Here is a 20,411-nt window from a genome sequence, read left to right on the forward strand (position 1 = left end):
ACGAGGGGGGCGTCTGAGGCCGCAGCCAGCCCTGCGGCACTATCAGGACCTTTGATCGCACTTGGTCTCAGGCCTCGCCCCGCCCCGTCTCGCCCCGCCCCTCACCAGCCCCGCCCCTCACCAGCCCCGCCCAGTAGCGCCCCGCCCCTCATCAGCCCCGCCCCGTAGCGCCCCGCCCCGCATCAGCCCCGCAGCTACGCCTTCCGATTGGCTGATCCCGCCCCCCGTCTCCGGGCCTCGGCCAATGGGGCGGGCGCGCGCCGGAAGAAGGAAGCACGGCGGCAGTGGTGTAGGTATCTTCTGGATAGTTGCCACCTGTCGCCATGCGAGGCTTTGGGCCAGGTCTAGCGGCGCGGCGACTCCTTCCGCTGCGGCTCCCCCGGCAGCCGCGGCGGCCGCTTGGACCCCGGCTATCGAGCGGGCCGGCGGCGGCGGGCGCTCTGGAGCGGGCCATGGATGAGCTGCTGCGGCGCGCCGTGCCCTCAGTGCCGGCCTACGAGCTTCGCGAGAAGACGCCGGCCCCAGCCGAGGGCCAGTGCGCGGACTTCGTTAGCTTCTACGGCGGCCTGGCCGAGGTGGCCGAGCGCGCCGAGCTGCTGGGTCGTCTGGCTCAGGGCTTCGGAGTGGACCACGGCCAGGTGGCCGAACAGAGCGCCAGTGTGCTCCAGCTGCGCGAGCAGCCGCGGGAGGCGGCCGTGCTCCTGCAGGCCGAGGACCGGCTGCGCTACGCCCTGGTTCCGCGTTACCGCGGCCTCTTCCACCACATCAGCAAGCTGGACGGCGGCGTGCGCTTCCTGGTGCAGCTGCGGGCCGACCTGCTCGAGGCGCAGGCCCTCAAGCTGGTGGAGGGGCCGCACGTCCGGGTAAGGCCCCGCCCGGGCCGCCCCGAACCCCTGGGAGTAGGGAAAGCCCGGGTCGCGCCCCCGCTTTGCGCCCAGGTCCGTGGGCCCTTGGCAGTCCCTATATAGCCCTCACTGCCCCTCAAGCCCCAAACGCCCCGCCTTCCCTCCCTGAAGCCGTTCACACTTCACCATGAGTTACAGAGCCCCAAACCCTGGCCCCATCCTTCCAGGGTTTTTGAATCCTTATCTCCGTCTAGTCATATCTTGCTCTAGTCCCTACCATGTAGTGTTTATTAGATAAGGCAATCGCTTGCCTTTAAGATGACTGTCATGCCCCATTCGTGATTAGTATACTTCACAGAGACTTACTATTTTAGCCGAGAGGTCTCCCCTATGTGGTGTACTTGAACAAGTGTCAAAGTCAGCATCAGGCAGCCTTTCTAAAAAACCTGGATTGTGTCCGAAAGTTAATTGTGCACGCACTAGGGGTAAGCCATTGCCATAAGAAACCCTGTCAAACGTACGGAAATGACTAGAACTTGTCTCAGATTCTGGGTGCCTTCTGGAACTTGACTCTTACTGCATAGGAATCTAGAGAATTAGGTAGACTGTCAGCTGTTTCAGAATGAAATCATCCACCTGTCCATCCATCCTTCGAAATACAACCATCCAGCGTTTATCTAGTATGGGGCATGCTCTAGGCTCCCAGGTCACTTGGTCCGGATCTAGAATGAGAAGAGTTAAGTAGAGGCATGGTGGTTGGTAACTGCTTGTCATACATTTGCTCATTTCATCCTCAGCAAGTGATAGGGAACTGTGTTATAGATGAGGTGATTAAAGCTCGTTGAGGTTAAGTGCAATGCCCAGAGTAGAGAGCTGGTAAGAGGGCCACAACTCAAGCCAGTCTCAATGGTTCCACAGCTGAGTACTTCATCACAACACAGTGACTCCTGAAGTTGACTATTTTACTAGATCTAAAATGGATTTGTTCTCTTAGAATTTGCCTTTTTCTCTAAAGTGGAGGGCAGACAAAACAATCCAGTTATTTGGTGGCTTTGTTTTATTTAGTTTTACTGAATCAGGAGTTCAGTATTCTCTAGTTGTGACTGCACTGACTTTCTGTGCAAGCTTCTGTCTTCCTAGCAGTCTCAGTGCCAGTCTTTCTCTAAAACCACAGGTCAGTCTTGACTCCCTTTTAAAAAACCATCAAGCGTCACATGGCAGCAGGATCGCATTTAGTGTCTTTCCTTTGTCATTTACGATGCACACCAAACCATCCTGGACAACATTCCCATCTTTAGTCTCCATTACTTACTCCTCTCCATAGACTCACCTCCAGCCACGCTGACTCTTGGATAGAAAGTCCCGGAACCCACATCCCTGTGTGATTTCCACTTGGGAGGCCAGTTAGAATAAGAGCTGCGCCTACCCTTAGCTCATTCACTCAGCTTTTCCAGGCACTCCAGTTCAAAGACGTCTCACTCAGTTTTGAGCTTCCATGGCATACATTTTTATCTGCACCCCTCACTTAGATTTTATACATCAACCACAGAATTTAGTGTTGGAAATGTATATTCCCCCTACCCCCAAATAGATGATCAGCTCCTTGAAACCTGGGAACCTTGTCTTAAATTTCTTGCATAACAAAATGATGAATGACACATTAAGATAGACTCCTGGGTGCCCTGCTATAAGACAAAATCAGCACACTAATCATTCCCATTTGTCTTAATGTCAAATTGCCCCACTCTCAGAGTTCTGAGTCTGGAAGGAAGCCCAGAGGGCCTGGGAGGTTTCTGCACAGTCAAGAGAGACATCATGTCAGACATTCAGACTGCCCGTGGCAGATTTCAGCAAGTGTTGGCCCTGGGTGATTTCTAATGCCTCAACCAGTTCTAAAGCCTCTGATTCTCTGACATGTTACTGACTGTGTCCCCTTGCTGTTGCCCACATGAGAAAATGCGTGGTTCTTGGGCAATAGAAAAGGAATAGTGTGGCAGCTGAAAGCTGTGACATTGAGACTTGGAAGAGAAGAACTCGCCCCAGGGAAACCCAGAGCTGCCAGCAAACCAGATGTTCTCAGATGTTCAGGGCTCCCTTGTTCTTTTAACCAACTGTTCACACACATGGGAGGAAAAAGGTTGTATACCTACAGGCAAAAAGCCACATGGAATAAAGATATTTGAAGAAAGCATAAATAATCATAGCCTGGCCTTTGCCTCTGCACATGGTCTGGACACATTAGGCCTATTTTAGTGTCTATCATGCCTCTTCCGTTTCCTCTCCCTAGAAAATTTTTCCTTATATTTAGTGTGCCTGTTAGTGGTTGGTGATTCCCTTCTCTTTTGGTCTACATAGTTGCATCACTTTTTTAAAACTCCCTATCATTGAAAACACTCAGAGAATAGTTCTTTTTAAATCCATGGATGTTGTCACTGGGATCTGATATTGTACTCTATCACTAGAGTCACCTGGTGTCCATTGTGATTGTTTTCTACCAAAAGCCGGATTTTGCATCTGAGTTAAAGAGGTGACACAGCCAGAACTTTTTGCTTTTAGGAATTCAGTGTTAGAAACCACCAGAAGTTTGGCATGTGAAGCTTTGGAGCAGGAGTCCCAAGGGGCCTGTGATGCCCCTGATGCTGGGGAAGTGGGGAACCCCTCTGCGTTTGTCCCAGGTGTCAGCACCCCTTATTGTGTACATGCAGCAGGTGCCCTGGCACAGACATGCGGGCCCCATTGACCTTAGGACTCGCTGGCACATTCAGGTGAAGACGCCCTGGTTTTCATGAGCTGCTGTGGGCTTGGTCCTGAGCATTCACCTCCGAATGGATTCGGTCCACTGTGTGTGTGGCAGGGGTTCTTGCTTATTGGAGCCGGTGGGGTGCAAAGGCACTTTAGAATAACAGCAATGTGAGGCCTGATGTGCTTATTCAGGGCCTTTGAGCAGACAGTGAGTAGAGCGCGAGAGGCACTGGGTGGGGAGACAGGAGGCAGGTTCTCAGGCCTGTCTCTGCCATCCCCTGGTTAGAGACATGATTTTAGGTGACCTTAACCAGGTCCCTCTCCCTGGGCTAGTTGGCTCTGCACTGAGGTGAGATTGTCAGCTGGTAGTTCATTTGCTCAAGGTCAGTCTGCTTCTCTCCTAAGAAACGCCCTAAAGGATGTGGTGGAGCTTTGCTAAGAATTCGTTTTACAAATGAGGGGAGGTTTGTCGAGACCTTGGCTCTGACAGAGGGCTGTGATGATTGGAAGTGTGGGAAGAATCTGGGAGGCTGGCACCTGCATTTCAAGTGTAGCCCAGCGTGAAGACCAGAGGCGTGAGGCTGGGCCCGTGTCTCTCTCTCTCCTAGGGTATTTTAAGTCAGACAGGTCTGTTTTCTCTCCCATGGCATCTTAGTCCTTTTTGATAAGAAGTTCAGAGTCAGTTTCAAGTCTCTGCTGGGAACATACAAGTGCTACCCTGAAGAAAGTCTTTACAGCCTGCAAAGGTCAAATATCTGTGTTGTTTTTTGAGACAGCAGATCCAACACACGGATGCTTCCTGAACAGAATGGCCTGTGAACTTGCAGGTGTGTGCCCACCTGTGCTCATGGGATGGTCGGGGGAGGGCATGTGGTTTCTGTGTGTTGGCTTATAGGCTTTTTTTCCTCCAGAGAAATTCCCAAAGGCCCACTTGGGTTGCACAGTTCGGTTTCTTAGATAAAATGCCCAATGGAACTGAACTGACCCCCATTATAGCAGCAGGTCTGAGCACTGTTCGGTGATTGGTGGGCACCAGAGGGAAGTCGGCATTTAGAAAATGGAAAGGTTTCTTGAGGGGCAATTTAAGCACAGAAATGACGGTGAAATGAGAGGTGTGCGAGCCTTCAAGCAGTGTGGATGGAATCTAAGAGAAGGGACTAGATACGTGTCAGACTCGGCCAGCATCCCTGTGGTCGCATGCGCAGCCCTGGCAGACACTGTCAGCCTTTTCTGGTGGCTCGTCCTGCTTTTAAGTTAGTATAGTGGTCATTCTTGGTTCTAAAGTTTGTGCTTAGCTAGACCTAAAAAGGTCTGCTCCGTGGGTAGGAAGTGTGCCCCAGCCGCCTGTGGGGCAGCAGCTTGCATGAGCTAGAACTGCACCTAAAATGTAACCTCGGCACCAGGGCCCTTTCTGATAGCTTTCATTGCCCAGGGCTTCTGAGTGATGGAAAGTAACTCTTCACACACCAAAACTGGGAAGATCTTGATAGCCAAAAACTCCCAAGGAGAGTGTGGGAGACAGCCTTTCGTCTGCTGAGAGAGAGAAAGTTGGCTGGCCTCCTCAGCAGTGTCATCCAGGATCGCTAGAACCGGCAGCACGGGAAAAACAGACCCCAGTATTGGCGCCACCCCAGTATTGCTAGCAGTTGTATTTAGGAGTCTTGGATGGTTGATAAATGGCTGCAGGATTAATGGACAGAAAGCATAGTGATTTCTTTCGCTCCTTTTCTCTGTGATCCAGTAACCTTGCTACGTGGGGTGGCTAATTCCAGCCTGAACAACTGTGGAGACGTGTAACCTTTAACCCAGATTCCCAGTTCTTGTGACCAGTGTCACATTTTATAGCTGTCAATAGCCCAAAATAGAATGAAGAGACTTTCAGACGGGGAGCTTTCATCAGCCAAACCATTTCTTTAATAATTAATACTGAATTAATACTGAAACTAGATAGTTCCACCTTTTCTATTATGAACGTAATAGAGATGCCAGTACACCTTACATGGAACTGGACTAATCTATTTCTAACCATTTAGTGCAGAGGTTCCTAAGCCCAGGGTCCAAGAACCCGTGGGGATGACCCAAAGATGTATTTCAAAGGCTCTATGAACCGCAGGCAGTTGCATGCAAAATTTAATCAATGTATTTAGCACCTACCTAAGAGGATGTGCAGACCCCAGGAAGATTAAGAACCATTGTAGTCAAATGCAGTAAATAGTTTTGTAAGGGGCCATTCTGTATTTCCTAGCAAATGAATGACATCTCGTATCCTCCCTTCCTGCTACTTCCTAATCCCCATTCTCCAGTTTTTCCTCTTTTTCTTTTTTTTAAGATTTTATTTATTTATTTTTAGAGAGGGGAAGGGAGAAAGAGAGGGAAAGAAACATCAATGTGTGGTTGCCTCTCATGCCCCCCGCCACTGGGGATCGGGCCTGCAACCCAGGCATTTGCCTTGACTGGGAATCAAACCAGCGACCCTCTTTGGTTCATATCCACTGAGCGTTCAATCCACTGAGCCACACCAGCCAGGGCTCTTCTATTTTTCATTTGCTGTCTATTAGCCATCTTCCACATGGAAGGTCCCACTGAATGCTTTGGAAACTAGGGAAATAAAGTAGAAATGACCTCTGCCCTTACAGAGCTTAGAGCCGAGTAAAGGAAACTAGATTATGGAATCCATCGAGAGTTCAAAGGCATTGCAAAGGTAATTCTGTCCAACCACTATCAGATACTTAAGTCCTTTTTAAAACAGCTTCACCAAGTTCTTGTTGACCCTGTGCTCGGTCACTTCCCACGGGGAGGGTCACACTCTCCCAGGATGAATGACATCTGGCTATTCAGAAGCTCTTTAAGTTCAGTCTGAGTCTGACTCTGTGTCTCCCCCCATCGGTCCCAGAGCCACCCCTCTCCTCACCACTCTGGTGACAAAAAGCCTACTGCTATTGCACGTTCAGCGTGGTCACAGCAGGCAGGCTAACCTGAGGCGGTTCTGCCCCTGTCCTTTCCTTGAGCACTTTCAAGCTCTTCTTGCTCGAAGGGTTTCAGTGCAAATGTATCTTGATGGTAAAGCTGACTCAATTTTCAGAAATAGACTAGATATAAGTAAATGAAGTGAAATTAGAATAATTTTATCAAATCTGAGTGCACTGATTGCCAGATACAATATTCTTTTGTGCCCCATTAAGGGAGAAAAAAAAAAACGCTACCAGGTAAATGGTGATCTGCCATCATTTGAAAGATGCGTCCTGACTTCAGAGATGCTAAAATGCAAAAATGGGCACCTTAGAGCGGATGAAGTTGTGGCGCCCGGCCCCTGTACTTGCTTCTCCTGGGAGACCAGGAGTGACATTGTGGCGTATCCAGCATGGTTCCTGCGAGGTGGGGGCTTGAGCTCCGTGCGGTCCGTGCCGGTGCTTCCTGCGCACCGTTCATCATTGTGTTCACTTTGGGCATTCAGTTGTGTTCACGGCGGTGGACAAACTGGACCATGGGATTTGATGTGGGAGACTTCATTCACATTGACTGTTCCCTCTCGGATATCTTACAGATCGAAGTAATAAAGTCTGAATGGAGCGCTGAACTCAGTGTAACTTGATTGAGATACGAGCTCAGTAGCAACATCTCAGAGAAGGCCCTTTAGAGAAGCACCTTGCACAGCCTCCTTTGATGTCACCTCTTGGTGCTTTAACTCAGTGCGCTGAGGATGCAGAGGTGGGCTTGGAAAAGCTGACACTTTCTCCTCTCCCTTCCAGGAAATGAATGGCGTGCTGAAGGGCATGCTCACCGAGTGGTTTTCCTCAGGGTTCCTAAACCTGGAACGGGTGACCTGGCATTCATCGTGTGAAGTGCTGCAGAAAGTCAGTGAGTAAGTCTCAGGTTTTCACGTTCCTGATCTTTTAGCTGCAGGCCAGCCCCCCTTCACATGTCCATTCTGTCCCAAGCCTATGCAGCATTCACAAACACTGTGGCTGTCCTAGCAGGTGATGTTGAGATCATGGAGGAGGAAAGGTCACAGACAGAAACTGGTCCTTCTACCGGCACACATGCACACACAGGGTCTCAAGGTACACCCTCACATTTAAAGCTCATGGCCCCCTTTTCCCAGGACCCCATTATCAGAGTTGTATAAATTCACTGGACCAAGTGTTTGCACTAGTCATCCAGACAGCATCTATCTCATCTAGTTGATAAAATTTCTCCCTTGGATACAATCTCTGCATTACCGATATCGTGCATAATTCCAGCATGTCCCACACACAGTGAAGTGCAGGCTAGCACGTCACAGTTGTTCTCACCAGTAGGGGGAGCCCTTTCCACCTCAGGGTCTTCACAGTCCATTGTCTTACGCAGTCTGAGGTTGGGAAACGTGGCGGTATCTGCAGTGTGACCCATTTGAGGGGCCGATGGTGCCGGCTGCCGTTGCGTGTGCTGGAAACAAATAGTGGCTGGCTGAGGCTGCTAGCCAAATGGAACCAAGAGATGGTGTCTGCAACACTGACTTCAAACTGCGGAGATTTAAAGGAAATAAAAGACATAGAATGTTCAACCACTAAGCATCTGGTTAGGCTTCTGCGTTACGGCCTGCTGCCTAACTGCTTCCCCAGGGCCTCGCAAACTAGTCTTAAGACCAGGTATTAAAAATTAGAGCACAAATTTGTGTGTAAAATGGTCATTAATTGTAGTCCCTTTCAGGCAGTACCGTTTTGCATTAAAATGATTTTCTTTAAATTTTCCTGAGGAGGCAGTTGAAGCTGTACTTAAAGGATTTATTTGACTTGAGTGAATAATATGAATCAGAATCAGCAATGGCTATTTAACGTGTAAATTGAACATTTGTCTTACCTCTTTGTAATCTTCTCACCAGGTCTGAGGCTGTGCATCCTATAAAGAACTGGATGGATATAAAACGGCGTGTCGGGCCGTACCGAAGGTGTTACTTCTTTTCTCACTGCGTGAACCCGGGGGAGCCCCTGGTGGTCCTGCACGTGGCGCTGACCGGTGATGTCTCCAGCAACATCCAGGTACCTGCAGGCGCCAGTCAAGGGCAAGGCGGGCTCCTGCAGAGTTCCTCAAGGTTTTTTAAACTTGGTTTTATGCCCCCTTTTCAAAAGCTTTAGGCTTTTGTGGATTTTTGAATTGGCTGTATAAAATCTCTAGTGTTACAGCTACACAACGTAGAGGTGTAGTATATGGACAGTTTTGAAATGAGGAGAGCGTTCATCTGGGTTCCTGACTTCGAGTGGAGTCAGGGTTGAAGTCTGTTACAGAATGTTTCTGTGAGGCGGAAGGGTTGTGAGGGCAGAAGAGAAGGAAGGGCGCATGGTTCAACTTTTCTGCTTTTGTGAAGAGCCCGTGGGCAGTTTTGAGTGGCACGGGACTGAGAAACAGACTCATGCTGTGGCCTCTGCCCGGTGAGCAGAAGCCATGGGAGCCAGGTGGACAGGCCTGCCTGTGGCACATGCGGCTGGCTGCCCCCGAGGAGTCGGCGAGAATGTCCGAAACATTCCTGCAGGCTCGTGGGAGGCAGCAGAGCCAGGGCAGGGACTGGGAGCAGATCGCAAGGAAGGTTAAGACAGGTGAGGAGACACGGGGACACCTGGGTCACAGTGGGTTTGCTCAAACCAGGAGGCCAAGGTGGACGAGGACCTTGGCCTGGGAACAGCCTGTGTGGCAGCTGGAGAGAGGGTAGCAGGTCTCAAGACAGGCCCTCGGGGCAGCGTGCCTGCTGTCAGAAGGGGGAGAAGTCAGACAGGCGGACAGACAGATGCTATCGATAACCAGGGAGAAACCCGTTACGGTTTTGTGTTTGAAAGAGTCGGCACACCGTCACACCAGAATTCATTACAGCATTTCTGAGGACAGCTTGCTGATATCTGTTAAACTAGTCAATGTGCATTCCTTTGACCTAAAAATGTCACTCTCGGGGATTTATCCTAGAGAGATACTCAGACCTAAGAGTTCAGGGGATTGCAGCGCTGTCTATAGTTTTGGAAGGCTAGAAATGATAACCTAGGTGTCCATCAGGAGGGAATGTGTTAAAAAAGTGAGGGTGTGTACATCTGGTACATCCTCCCATGCATTAGATTTCTATGAACGTATTTAAGTGTTGATTTAGTTTTATGTTTTTGACATGGACTAGTGCAAAGTGAGTGCATAAAAAATCAAGTTACAGGATAGCGTGTATAGTATGATCTTATTGATAATGTTAGTAATATCAATTGAGCATTTGCTCTGTGTCCATTAGCCTGCAAATCACGTTCCATATATTACTGCTCATTATAATAGCCAATGAGACAGACCAAAAAGGTGTTTGTCAGATGACTCCTGTGACTCCTGAAGGAGGACTCAGGGTTAGGTTTTGGAATAATTTGTCATTTCTTCTTCATGCAATTATTTTTGCCTCACACATTATGCATATCTCGTTTGAACAACCAAAGAAAGATTGATTTTTATTTTTGAAAACTTAAAAAAAAAGATTTGCTGGAAATTTTTTAATAAGGAACCACAGGGTAACCTGCAGACTTGAAAAACCAAGGTGACCATTCACGGAGATGAAGACGGTAGTGACAGCAGCTGAGCCCTGCCCTCTGAGGCTCGGAGTTCTTCCACCAGTGCCGGTGCGGGGGCAGGGCCAGTGCGGCCGGCAGGGGTCGCTCTGCCTGGGACGGTGTCTGTCTCACCGTCTAGCCAGCTCGCTACCTTATGGTGCAGTTCCTAAGTTTTCAGGAGTCAGGGAAGAGACCCCGTGAGCATCTGAAGAGGATGAAAGCTGAGGGCGTTTCCCCCAGGGGATGTGCGCAGAGCCGCGCGTTCCATCCACAGTTTCAGAGAGTGTGTGGGCTCCCAGACCTCGTCGTGGGTTCTGGGCCAACCACCACAACCTCAAGAAGCCCATGGAGCCGGTGGAAGTCAGAGTAGTGTAAGTGTGCTCTTCAGAAGCGAGCCGGCGTGCCCACATCAAAGCGAACTGAAAGGTAACCACCTGCTACTCCACGATTGGCAAGTGACCTGCGGAGTATTAAGGTTCAGAAACCCTGCAGTCAAAACTGAGAGCTAATAAAATCAGACTTGACTAAGGGACTTCCAGTGCAAGTCCTATCTTAGGTTGCTTTGTGGGTGTGTATTTTCACTGAGGAAAAACAAGAATGTGGGACAAAATCAAAAAGGTACATGGAAAAGTCAGGAAAAGGTAAGCTCCCTCACAGAAAACATTATATAGGATTCGCAGGTCTCCTGAGAAGTTTAAGAATAGGGTTCAGAGAAAAGGACTGAAAATAACTGAAGGGAGCAAACAGGCCTTCGCAGAGAGTGGAGCCCTGTGGCCTGGACAAGGGGTGGGGGTTCTCTCTGGGGGTCAGAGGGAGAGGAGCAATCAAGTTTCAGTTTGCACAAAGGCCTGAAGGAGACAAAAGGGACATAAACCGCCGCTCACCAAGTTTGCAGAGACCATCAAAGGGGTGGAAATGACACAGCACTGAGCAATCTGCCCAGAGGAGTTGTGCAGGTGCCGCCTGCGGGGAGGTCTCAGCGCAGACCAGGCAGTGTTTGTAGCCTGGTCCCTGAGCAGGGGGCGCTGAGGGCTTTCAGCTCCTGCCCTGGGAGGGTTTTCTCATGGCCCAAAGTGAAAGGGTGAGGTGCAGGCACGAGAGCACCCAAGCCCGCTCACCACCGGCATTCATGTTTTGCAGGCGATAGTGAAGGATTATCCTCCCTCGGAAATAGAGGAGAAGAACAAAATTGCCGCTGCCATCTTTTATTCCGTCAGCCTGACCCAGCAAGGCCTGCAGGGGGTGGAGCTGGGGACCTTCCTCATAAAGCGGGTGGTAAAGGAGCTGCAGGTGAGTGAGGCGCCACTGTGGGACCACTGGGTCCAAGCCCCCGCTGACCCTGCTGCGGCAGTGCAGTCGGTCACCGGGTTTCAGGGTCTGCGGTGACAGTTTGAGCCGGGAGGAAGAAGGACAGGAGAGCACAGTGCCAGAGGCACTTCCAGGGGCCCTGAGATCACTCAAGGGAGGAGAAAAAGGCGTCAGGAAAGCAGCTTCTCGGGCACAAATGCAGGGGTTCGGAGGATTTCAGCTTCCCCGGGGGCCTTGCTCTAGGACCTGCCCGTGTTGTCGCAGTGTAGTTGTGAGGAGAGCCGCCTTTCACTCTCACCCGTCCCAGTTTGGATGATACTTTTGTGTCATTCCAGCCATCCACCCATGCCCACCCTCTCCAGGGTTTCTGGCCCCTATGGTTCCTCAGCTTGGGCTTTCTCCTCATTTGAGGGAGTGTCGAGGTCAGACCAGGCAGCTTTCAAGACTGGCTTTTTAAATGCATATACAACTTTCTTCTCATTGCCCCGGGAAGAACACTTAAAGCATTCTACAGCAACAATGTTGAGGTTCACTCTGGGTCTAGATCCTTTGAAACCATCTCATAAAGGGCTAGGCTAAACTGTAATAAGTAGAATCTAATTATTAGGTAAAATAATTAGATTGTCAATAATTGGCTCTGAGACTGATACTCTCTGCTTTGGGTAGTTTCGACACAGCTGCAGCCAAAGTTCTTCCTTAGAGTGACAGAGTGGAATTAAAATATTTATGTGCTTTGTATTAAATTCATAATCAATTTTCAGTCTGAGAACTCGCGATTCAGTTGGATATCAGCTTTATTAGAACCACTCTCTGCCCTTTTCCCCGGAGGCGGTAAGAAGGCACGTCTAATTAGTTACCAGCTTTTCCTTGTCTCCTCCTCCTTTGCTAATGGTGCAGGTGAACTGGGCAGAGAGAGGGTGAGCATGTGGCAGGTGATCCCAGGGGAGTGGAACCGGGGCTCTGGGCCACCCACCCGCGGGCTCTGTTTCTCAGTCAGTCAGAGTGGCCCCCGGGCCCGCGGCCGTCCGGACGGCTGTGCTGCAAGCCGGGAGGTCATCAGAGAGAACGCAGAGGGCGCGCAGCCCTCTCCTGCACGGAAGCGTCCATGGGGGTCTGTAAAGCCAACGCTAGCAGCCACGTTCAATGTCCACTGCAAAGAACATGATTAGGAAAACAATGGTATAGTCTCACTGTAGATATTACTCTGTTAAAGTCGTTTCTGAATTGTAGTGATAATGAGGAGATGGTCATGATACAAGTTCCTGAGGCAGGATATAAAATAAATGTCTCACCCATGAAAAAACTGCCTGGAGAAAGACCAGAAGGAGTTATGCTTTAGCAAACTATCCAGAGCAGTTATCTCAGAGTAGAGGAGTGTTATGGTTTTCTTTGCTTCTGTCATAAATCTTTAAACATTGATCCTGTAGTGAGCATATGTATTACATATATAAACCAAAAACCCTGGATTTTTAAAAATGAGCACTGAGAGCTCTGTAATTTGAATAATAATGATTGAGCTGATGTGGAGAAAGACCCATTGCCTCCCCTTCTATCCCATCCTCTGCACCCACTGCTTTATAGCTGGGCAGTCAGTTATTCATTCAACAAACAGCCACTGGGCACTCGTGTGCCCGGCACCAAACCAGACTGTGTGGCTGCAAAGATGTCCCTGGGAGGGGAGCGGTGTGCCAGAAAGACAAGATCTGTCGTCAGAAGACGGTGGGGCGAGTCCCGCAGGCAGCGGTGTGCTCCGCTGCCTCTGATCAGCGGTGCGGGTGGAGCCTCTGCCGGAAGGGCTTGCCTCGGGGCCTCAGGGTGCCTCCAGGGCCTGGCACACATCAGAGTCTTTATAAACGTTCCTTGAAAGAAGAAAAATTAATGCATCTCAAATATCACCTTGTGAAGCAGCACACACAGTTTAATGACACATAGACGATACAGGGAGAGGTGTTCTGTGTCCGTGACTCACCTGCTGAATTGTTTCTGTGTGTGTGTGTTCTCTCCGCCTCCCTTCCCCCGCCCGAACTGTGCCCTACAGAAAGAGTTTCCTCACCTGGAGACATTTTCCAGCCTGTCTCCTATACCCGGCTTCACCAAGTGGCTCCTGGGGCTCCTGAACTCACAGGCAAAGGATCATGGGAGGAATGAATTATTTACAGATTCTGAGTGTAAAGAAATCTCTGAGATCACAGGGGGTTCTACTAATGAGACCCTCAAGGTGTTTCTCAGCAGCAACGAATGGGTGAAGTCTGAAAAGCTGGTCAGGGCCCTCCAGGCCCCCTTGATGCGGCTCTGTGCCTGGTACCTGTACGGAGAGAAGCACCGGGGCTACGCCCTGAACCCCGTGGCAAACTTCCACCTGCAGAACGGGGCTGTGATGTGGCGCATCAACTGGATGGCCGACCTCAGCCTCAAGGGCATCACCAGCTCATGCGGCCTGATGGTCAACTACCGGTACTACCTGGAGGAGACCGCCACCAACAGCACCAACTACCTTAGCTCCAAGAACATCAAAGCCTCTGAGCAGGTCCTCAGCCTGGTGGGCCAGTTCCAGAAGAACAGCAAACTCTAAACCTCTCCCGAAGCAGACAGCGATGTCCCTGGCCCGGAAAAACATAACTCTCTGGACGGGTCAGGGGGCGATGGGTCAGAAGGAGCTCTCTGAGTAAAGCAGTCACACTGCGTTCTCTGCTGCAGCAGGGCCACGCGGGCAGGCCGGGCCGCAGAGTTCATCGTGCACCGAAAGGTGTGATACCTGGCCATAAGGCGGGGGCAGGTAAGGTGGACACGGACTGGGTGGGGAGGCAGTGCTCTCTCCAGAAGATTCTGTTGTTGCCTTCAGCCTGGCTGCCTGCCCAGGGTCGGCGCTATGGCGCCTCTGTCTTCCGAAAGCCCCGGACCCCCCGCCGGCTGTCATCCCAGGTGGGTCGGGCGGCCTCACGGGGACCCGGGCAGACGGCCCAGGTGCACATGGATTTTCCTTCGAGCCCAGAACATAGTTCAGCTGTGGCGACGCTCACCGTTGCCCTCCAGCCACTGCAAAGGGACAGAGGGCTCTGCTCCGTTTTACTGGTCGCATTCTGGAGATCACAAATGTGTGGAACGGTTCGTGACTTCACACACAGTTTTCTGTGCAAAATCACTGCACACAGAAAGTTGCTTAGGGCTTCAATTCAGTTATGGACTTTTAAATTTTTAGGATTCAAGTTCGTAATGGACTTAATAGTAAGGAACAAGTCTGTTCTGCGAAGCATTAAACACATGGTTATTTAAGATGACTTGGTGGTTGTCTTTAAGACCTGAGACCTCACAAGCTGGAACCCGCTCTGAAATGCCAGCTGCACCTTGGGCCCCCGGCCCGGCTAAGCACACGTTTGGGTGCCCCATGGAGAAGGCCCGGAGGGTGCTGCCTTCGTCAGAGATGGGGGGAGGGGCTACACTGCGGTTAGGGGAAGTGGGGGGATGTGCGTGTCTCTGTGTGTCTGCTCCGTGCTTGCACTGTCCTCAGTTCGGCAGCCGGGTCGCCTGGCCTTCTTTGGTTTTCATCCTCCACACTCATCTCCTGGTCCTTCTCTGTGGTCTCCTGCATGTGACTTGTGGCCCGACAACAGTCAGCACAGCGGCGGTCACTAGTAGAACTTCCGCTTTTTCTGAATCCTGGTCAAAGCTGTCCCATGCTTCTTCGCAGTGTGTCCAGCTAATTCTGAAAGCCCTTGGGCTCTGGAGTTACTGCAGGACCCTGGTCAGCAGCCCTGGCCTCCTGCTGGGCCCCTTTTACAGACAGAATTCCTCCTGGTGGGTGACGTGGCCTGCTAATGTCCCAGGCCCTTTGGGTCTCTGACCTCTACCACGCCAGGGCCTCCACCTGTGCCAGGCGCCCCCCCACCCCCTCCCTGGCTCTAGGACCACCTGCCTCTCTGCAGTAGGCATGCCTTAGAGAGGGTGGGTGGGTGCGTATGGTTCTGTGGTCTGAATGTGCTTTCCCCAAAAGTTTACTCATTGAAATCCTAATCCCCGGAGATAATGGCATCAATGGAAAGGAGCTTTGAGAGGTGATAGCTCATAAGGGTGAAACCATCATGAATGAGAGTAGCGCCCTTATAAAACAGACCCTTCCAAGTTCCCTCCCCCCGCCCAACCATGGGAGGGTACAGCAGGGAGTCTGCAGCCCAGGAGAGGGCCCTCACCCAATCGTGGTGGCGCCTTGATCTCTAATTTCCAGCCTCCAGAACTGTGAGCAGTGAATCTCTGCTGTTTATAAGCGCCCCAGTCCGGGTGTTTTACAGCAGCCTGAATGGACTGAGACTGACGGGTGAGGACGAGTGGGTCCCCCTCCCCCGTGCCTCAGCCCGGTCGCTGAAGGGAAAGAGCTGTGATGCCGCCCTCGTCCTGCACTGAGTGGGAATTGCCCTACTCACAGAGGTTGTGGGGGCCCCTCATTGCTTGCTTCCCACGCTTGGCCTACAGCTGGTAGAAGGCGGAATGTGGCCGAATGGCCTGGCTCCCACTCCTCTGAGGGATGACGCTGTCCTTTGCGCAGTGCTCACTGCAGAGCAGGAGTCAGCATCAGGCAGCGGCCGGATCTGGAGGCAGCAAGAAAGTTTCCTCAGCAGATCTTAGTGTTGGGAACCTCCATCCTACAGGAGAGCACTACCCCCTGCCCAGGTGACAGCCTCACACGGGGCACCCAGTAGCTGTGGGTGCAGGCGCTGTCTCCCAGGCCTGGCTTCCATCCCACTTGCTCTTAGGGGACCCTGGCAATCACTCCGACCACAGTAGAGTCCTCTGGAAAATGCCCCACGGTGTGATGGGCTCACAGTAGGTGCTCCATAAATTGTCGCCAATAGTGGTTTCCATAGCTCCCCAGGTTCAAGGCTGAAGTGGTGGTCCATTACCACGGCCACCCCATGGACCCATGGAACCTGTTCCTTCTCCAAGTCTCCCACCCACCACCACAACTGTCCTCATCACTTGCTGCTTCCATATCTGTCATTCAGACAGACCCAGATCTTTATCCCTTCTGTGGAGTTGCGCTGGAGGCGGAGTCCTGGGCTCTGCTGGAATGCGGAATAATTCCGATTCAAGGGGTGCTAATGGACTTGGGGCCGGCCTGCTCTGACCAGCTCATGGGTCCCTTTTTGTTCAGAAGGGCAATGCGTGGCATAATGGTTGAGGCCACCAACTTCGGCTGCAGCCCCACCACTTGCCAGCTGGGTGGCCGGTGGCAAGCCGCCTGCTCTCGCTCTGCCTGAGTTTTCCCACCTGTAAATGTGGGTGGACCACAGCACCGGCCTCAGGGGCTGCTGAGAGGCGCAAAGGAGACAACGCACACAAAGCACGTAAATCGCGCCAGTTACCCCGCTTATTACAAATGTTCCTACATCTGGGCTCTTGACTGGGGACTGTGTTGCCCTTACCTTAATGTGGGTTCTGGAACCTGTCATCCCCTTCCTTGGCAGCTAGAGCATTTGGCAGTTTTCTGGCCTCTGTTCACAATTTCTACAAGGTGACTAAGTGGAGTAATTCATTCCCAGGAGTTTCTACTCTGTGCACTGCGTGGGTGCTTGAGGCAGGCTCCCCACCCCCTGATAACGAAGCAGCACCCCACTTCCAGTTGAGGGGCGCCAGATTAAACAGCATGGCCCAAGCTCTCCCAGCTGGTACCTTGTCCAACAAGTGCCCAACCAGCTCTGCCTCCCTGGTTGGGGTCATTCTGACGCCTGCCTCCCCCCCCCCCCCCCCCCACCTTCCTCCATCTCTCTCCTCCTTCTCTCAGAGGGCTGGATCTTCACCTCCTCCACATGCCTGGCAGCTAAGGGTTGTGTAGCTCTGCCCTCTCTTGGTCACCTGAGGGCATTACACTCCTGCAAGCAGAGGCCACTTTCTCCTTGTTCTGTGTGTGGTTTAAAAGAGGCTGGGGTGTCTCTTTAACATTTTGCAAGCATTGGCTTATTCTGGGCTTTGTTTGAAATTAAGCATAAGGTGCACTTAAGACTTAAATGGAGCGAACATCTCTTTCTGATTTTTAATTGGATTCTAAGACACTCACTGGAATATGAAATCCATTCTTATCTATTCTTAGACAGAAACAAAAGCCTCCCTGTGGTTTCTGTTCACCACAGAAATTTCTGCATTATGTGCAGTTTAGCAAAATTGATAGAGGTGAACCCCAGTCTCTTTCTCGCCTTTGCTTTTCTTTTTTTTTCTGAGTTACATTTGCATTTCTCGAATACCTAATATTTAAAGATCAAGGAAAGAACAAAGAAACAGCATGTGTCTCTGCTCTGGGCTGAATGTTTTCCACACTGAAGTCCGAGGAAGCGTGTTTCTCACTGACAGGTTGGTGCGGAGACTGGGGCTCAGAGAGGGCAGAGCAGTGGGCAAGGGCAGGCCAGCACCTGGGCGTGCTTTGCCCCCACAGGGACCTGCCTCCCACCCAGAGGGCCAGCAGAGCTGCAGAGGAGGAGCCCGAAGGGACTGGCTCAGGAGCTCCTGCCCTCACACAGCTGCTGTGTGACCTGAGGCCTATCAGGGAAGTTCCCTTAAAACATAAAAAAGGGGAAGTTAAAAGGCCACACTTCCAGTCTCACTTACACTTCCCCCAAGCTAGACAGTGTCCCCAACTCGTCCCCAGGTAAAGTGGGGCTCCCCCCTGGGAGTGAATGCAGGTCTGAAGCTTCACATGGTGCCTGCTGCACAGCAGGTGACTCCTTGGGTGATGACAGTACCTTGGCTGGAGAGACCAGGAACTTGCAAATCCCCCTGCTGCGTAGGGCCTCTGTCGCACAGGGTCAGAGATTCGTTCTGATGCTAAAAATGTTCTGAGTAGGAACTGGATCTGGAACTGCCATCATGGGCGCTGTCCAACCCATTTGCCACTAGATGGCAGTGTTGTCTGTTCCTTTCCTCACCTTGGAGGTTATCCTAAGTTCTTAACAAGTAACAAAGCGACCTTGGTATTAAACTTGTTGCCCAGATCCCACATGTCAGCCTCCCCCTTGGTTCCCAAGGGCAGGGATCGGAGCTGCCTGCCCAAGCCTGGCTTTCACATAACTTCCCCACAAGTTCCCCCGGGGGCTTCCCTAGCCAGAGGCACAAATTCAAAAGGTCCTCAAAAGACTTGAAAGAACAAGAACTGGAAAAGGATGAAATGAGATGATCGGTTTGTCCAAGAGCCACCAGACTAGCACACATCCCACAGGGGGGACACTTTGAAGGGCCTGTCTCTGGGCACACGAAGTGAATTTTCCCCCTGGGCTTCTGAGGTGGGCTCTTCAGATACATTCCCAGGAGCCCAGCAGTAAGTCCGAGGACCAGCCGGAAAGCTATCTGCAGGGAGAACTCAGAACCAGCGTCCCGGCCTGGGGAGCTGCGCTGGGTGGCCAGGAGGTGGCGGCTTCCCCGTGTGACCTGGCAACTGCTTGGCATGGTGATGTTGGGGGCCTGGCTGGCCTCCTGGGCCTTCTGGAGCCCCACAAATATTGTATTAAGCTCTCATGTAAAAATTGTATTTGTAACTATTTAACTGCAGCAAAAACAATCTATTCATCAGTGTGATGAATCAAAATTATCAGTACATTGGCACCACCAACCTATCGGCTTGCGGTACAAGCTGATCCCAACTTCTGCCCTCAGAATACCCGGGCTTTTCCCCAAATCATTGAGTCGAAGCACACTGAGAGGCTGCGTAAGACTATGACACTGGGCAGCTTGTAATCAGCGTGACTCAGAGCTCGCTCTCTGTCCTGTGCAGTCACGGTGTGATTAGCTTGTCAAAACAAGCACCGGACATCCCAAACCCCTCATTTCCAACCTTTGCTATTTTCAAAACAGCTTCATTGCTGAAAGTTAAAATTTTTACCCAAGATGTCAGGATCATGCAGCCTCCACCTGAGAGCTGAACCTCTGATGAGGAGTGTGATGTATTAAAAACAACATGGTCCGAGTCCTGGCCTTAGACCTGGGCAGGAGGGGGCCTCACACACCACCAAACACACAGAAGAGAAGCTGATTAACAAGCACGTGATGCCTTTGTCCCTGCAAACGAAACCTCCACTCACGCACCAACGTCAGTCAGGGCCAGAGAACACTCTCCACATCCCTTGCTTTACATCCTTGAATCAAAGGCCCAGGTGCCCGAACACAGGGGAGGTTGTGCTGCCGCCATCGGACCCCAGGAGACAGGCCACTGCTCCAGGGCAGAGGCAGGATTGAAATGTCCGAAGAGGTTAGGTGAGTGGGAAGTCACATCCATTCAGCCGTCAGGTCCTTCCTTTCTGTGAGAGGTAATCCGAGGAATTCTTTTTTTTTTTTTTTTAAGATTTTATTTACTCATTTTTAGAGAGAGGAGAAGGGAGGGAGAAAGAGAGGGAGAGAAACATCAGTGTGTGGTTGCCTCTCACGTGGCCCCCACTGGGGACCTGGCCCGAAACCCAGGCATGTGCCCTGACTGGGAATTGAACTGGCAAATCTTTTGTTCACAGCCCGAGCTCAATCCACTGAGCTACACCAGCCAGGGCAATCCGAGGAATTCTTATGAGACAAAGCATAGCCTCCCCTGTAGCCAGTACAGTTGACAAGCTGTGCATGCCTGTGCTTTTTTGCTCGCCCGGACGCCCCCAGGCCCAGCCTCAGAACCCCAGACGTGACACTAGTCAGTCATCGTCGTTGTATTGACAGCCTTCGGACATACAGACACCGTAGCTTTCACACAGTTGTTGTTTTCAATTTTGTCATTATAAAGGACTACTTGTTTTTTATTATATTTCATTGATTATGATATTACAGTTGTCCCAATGTTTTCCCCTTTGCCCCCTCCACCCAGCTCCCCGTCCCACTCCCTCAGGCAATCCCCACACCATTGTTCATGTCCATGGGTCATGTGTATAAGTCCTTTGGCTTCTCTATTCCCTGTACTGCACTTTACATCCCCTCTGTAACTACCTGTCTATACTTCTTAGTCCCCTCATCT

The 20,411-nt window shown here is 51.2% G+C and overlaps 1 protein-coding gene across 1 annotated transcript; it reads left to right on the forward strand.

Annotated features, from left to right (window-relative positions):
• The first annotated feature begins 275 nt into the window (after window positions 1–275).
• Window positions 276–14,717, forward strand: MLYCD (malonyl-CoA decarboxylase). Its single transcript, XM_028502023.2, has 5 exons — window positions 276–863; window positions 7,337–7,449; window positions 8,449–8,605; window positions 11,273–11,422; window positions 13,479–14,717. Exons 1-5 carry the CDS (start codon window positions 324–326, stop codon window positions 14,010–14,012), a joined length of 1,494 nt encoding a protein of 497 aa, XP_028357824.1. The 5' UTR covers window positions 276–323; the 3' UTR covers window positions 14,013–14,717.
• The last annotated feature ends 5,694 nt before the right edge of the window (window positions 14,718–20,411 follow it).

This window comes from Phyllostomus discolor, chromosome 12 (genome assembly GCF_004126475.2).
Source record: "Phyllostomus discolor isolate MPI-MPIP mPhyDis1 chromosome 12, mPhyDis1.pri.v3, whole genome shotgun sequence".
In the NCBI taxonomy this organism is placed as follows: Eukaryota; Metazoa; Chordata; class Mammalia; order Chiroptera; family Phyllostomidae; genus Phyllostomus; species Phyllostomus discolor.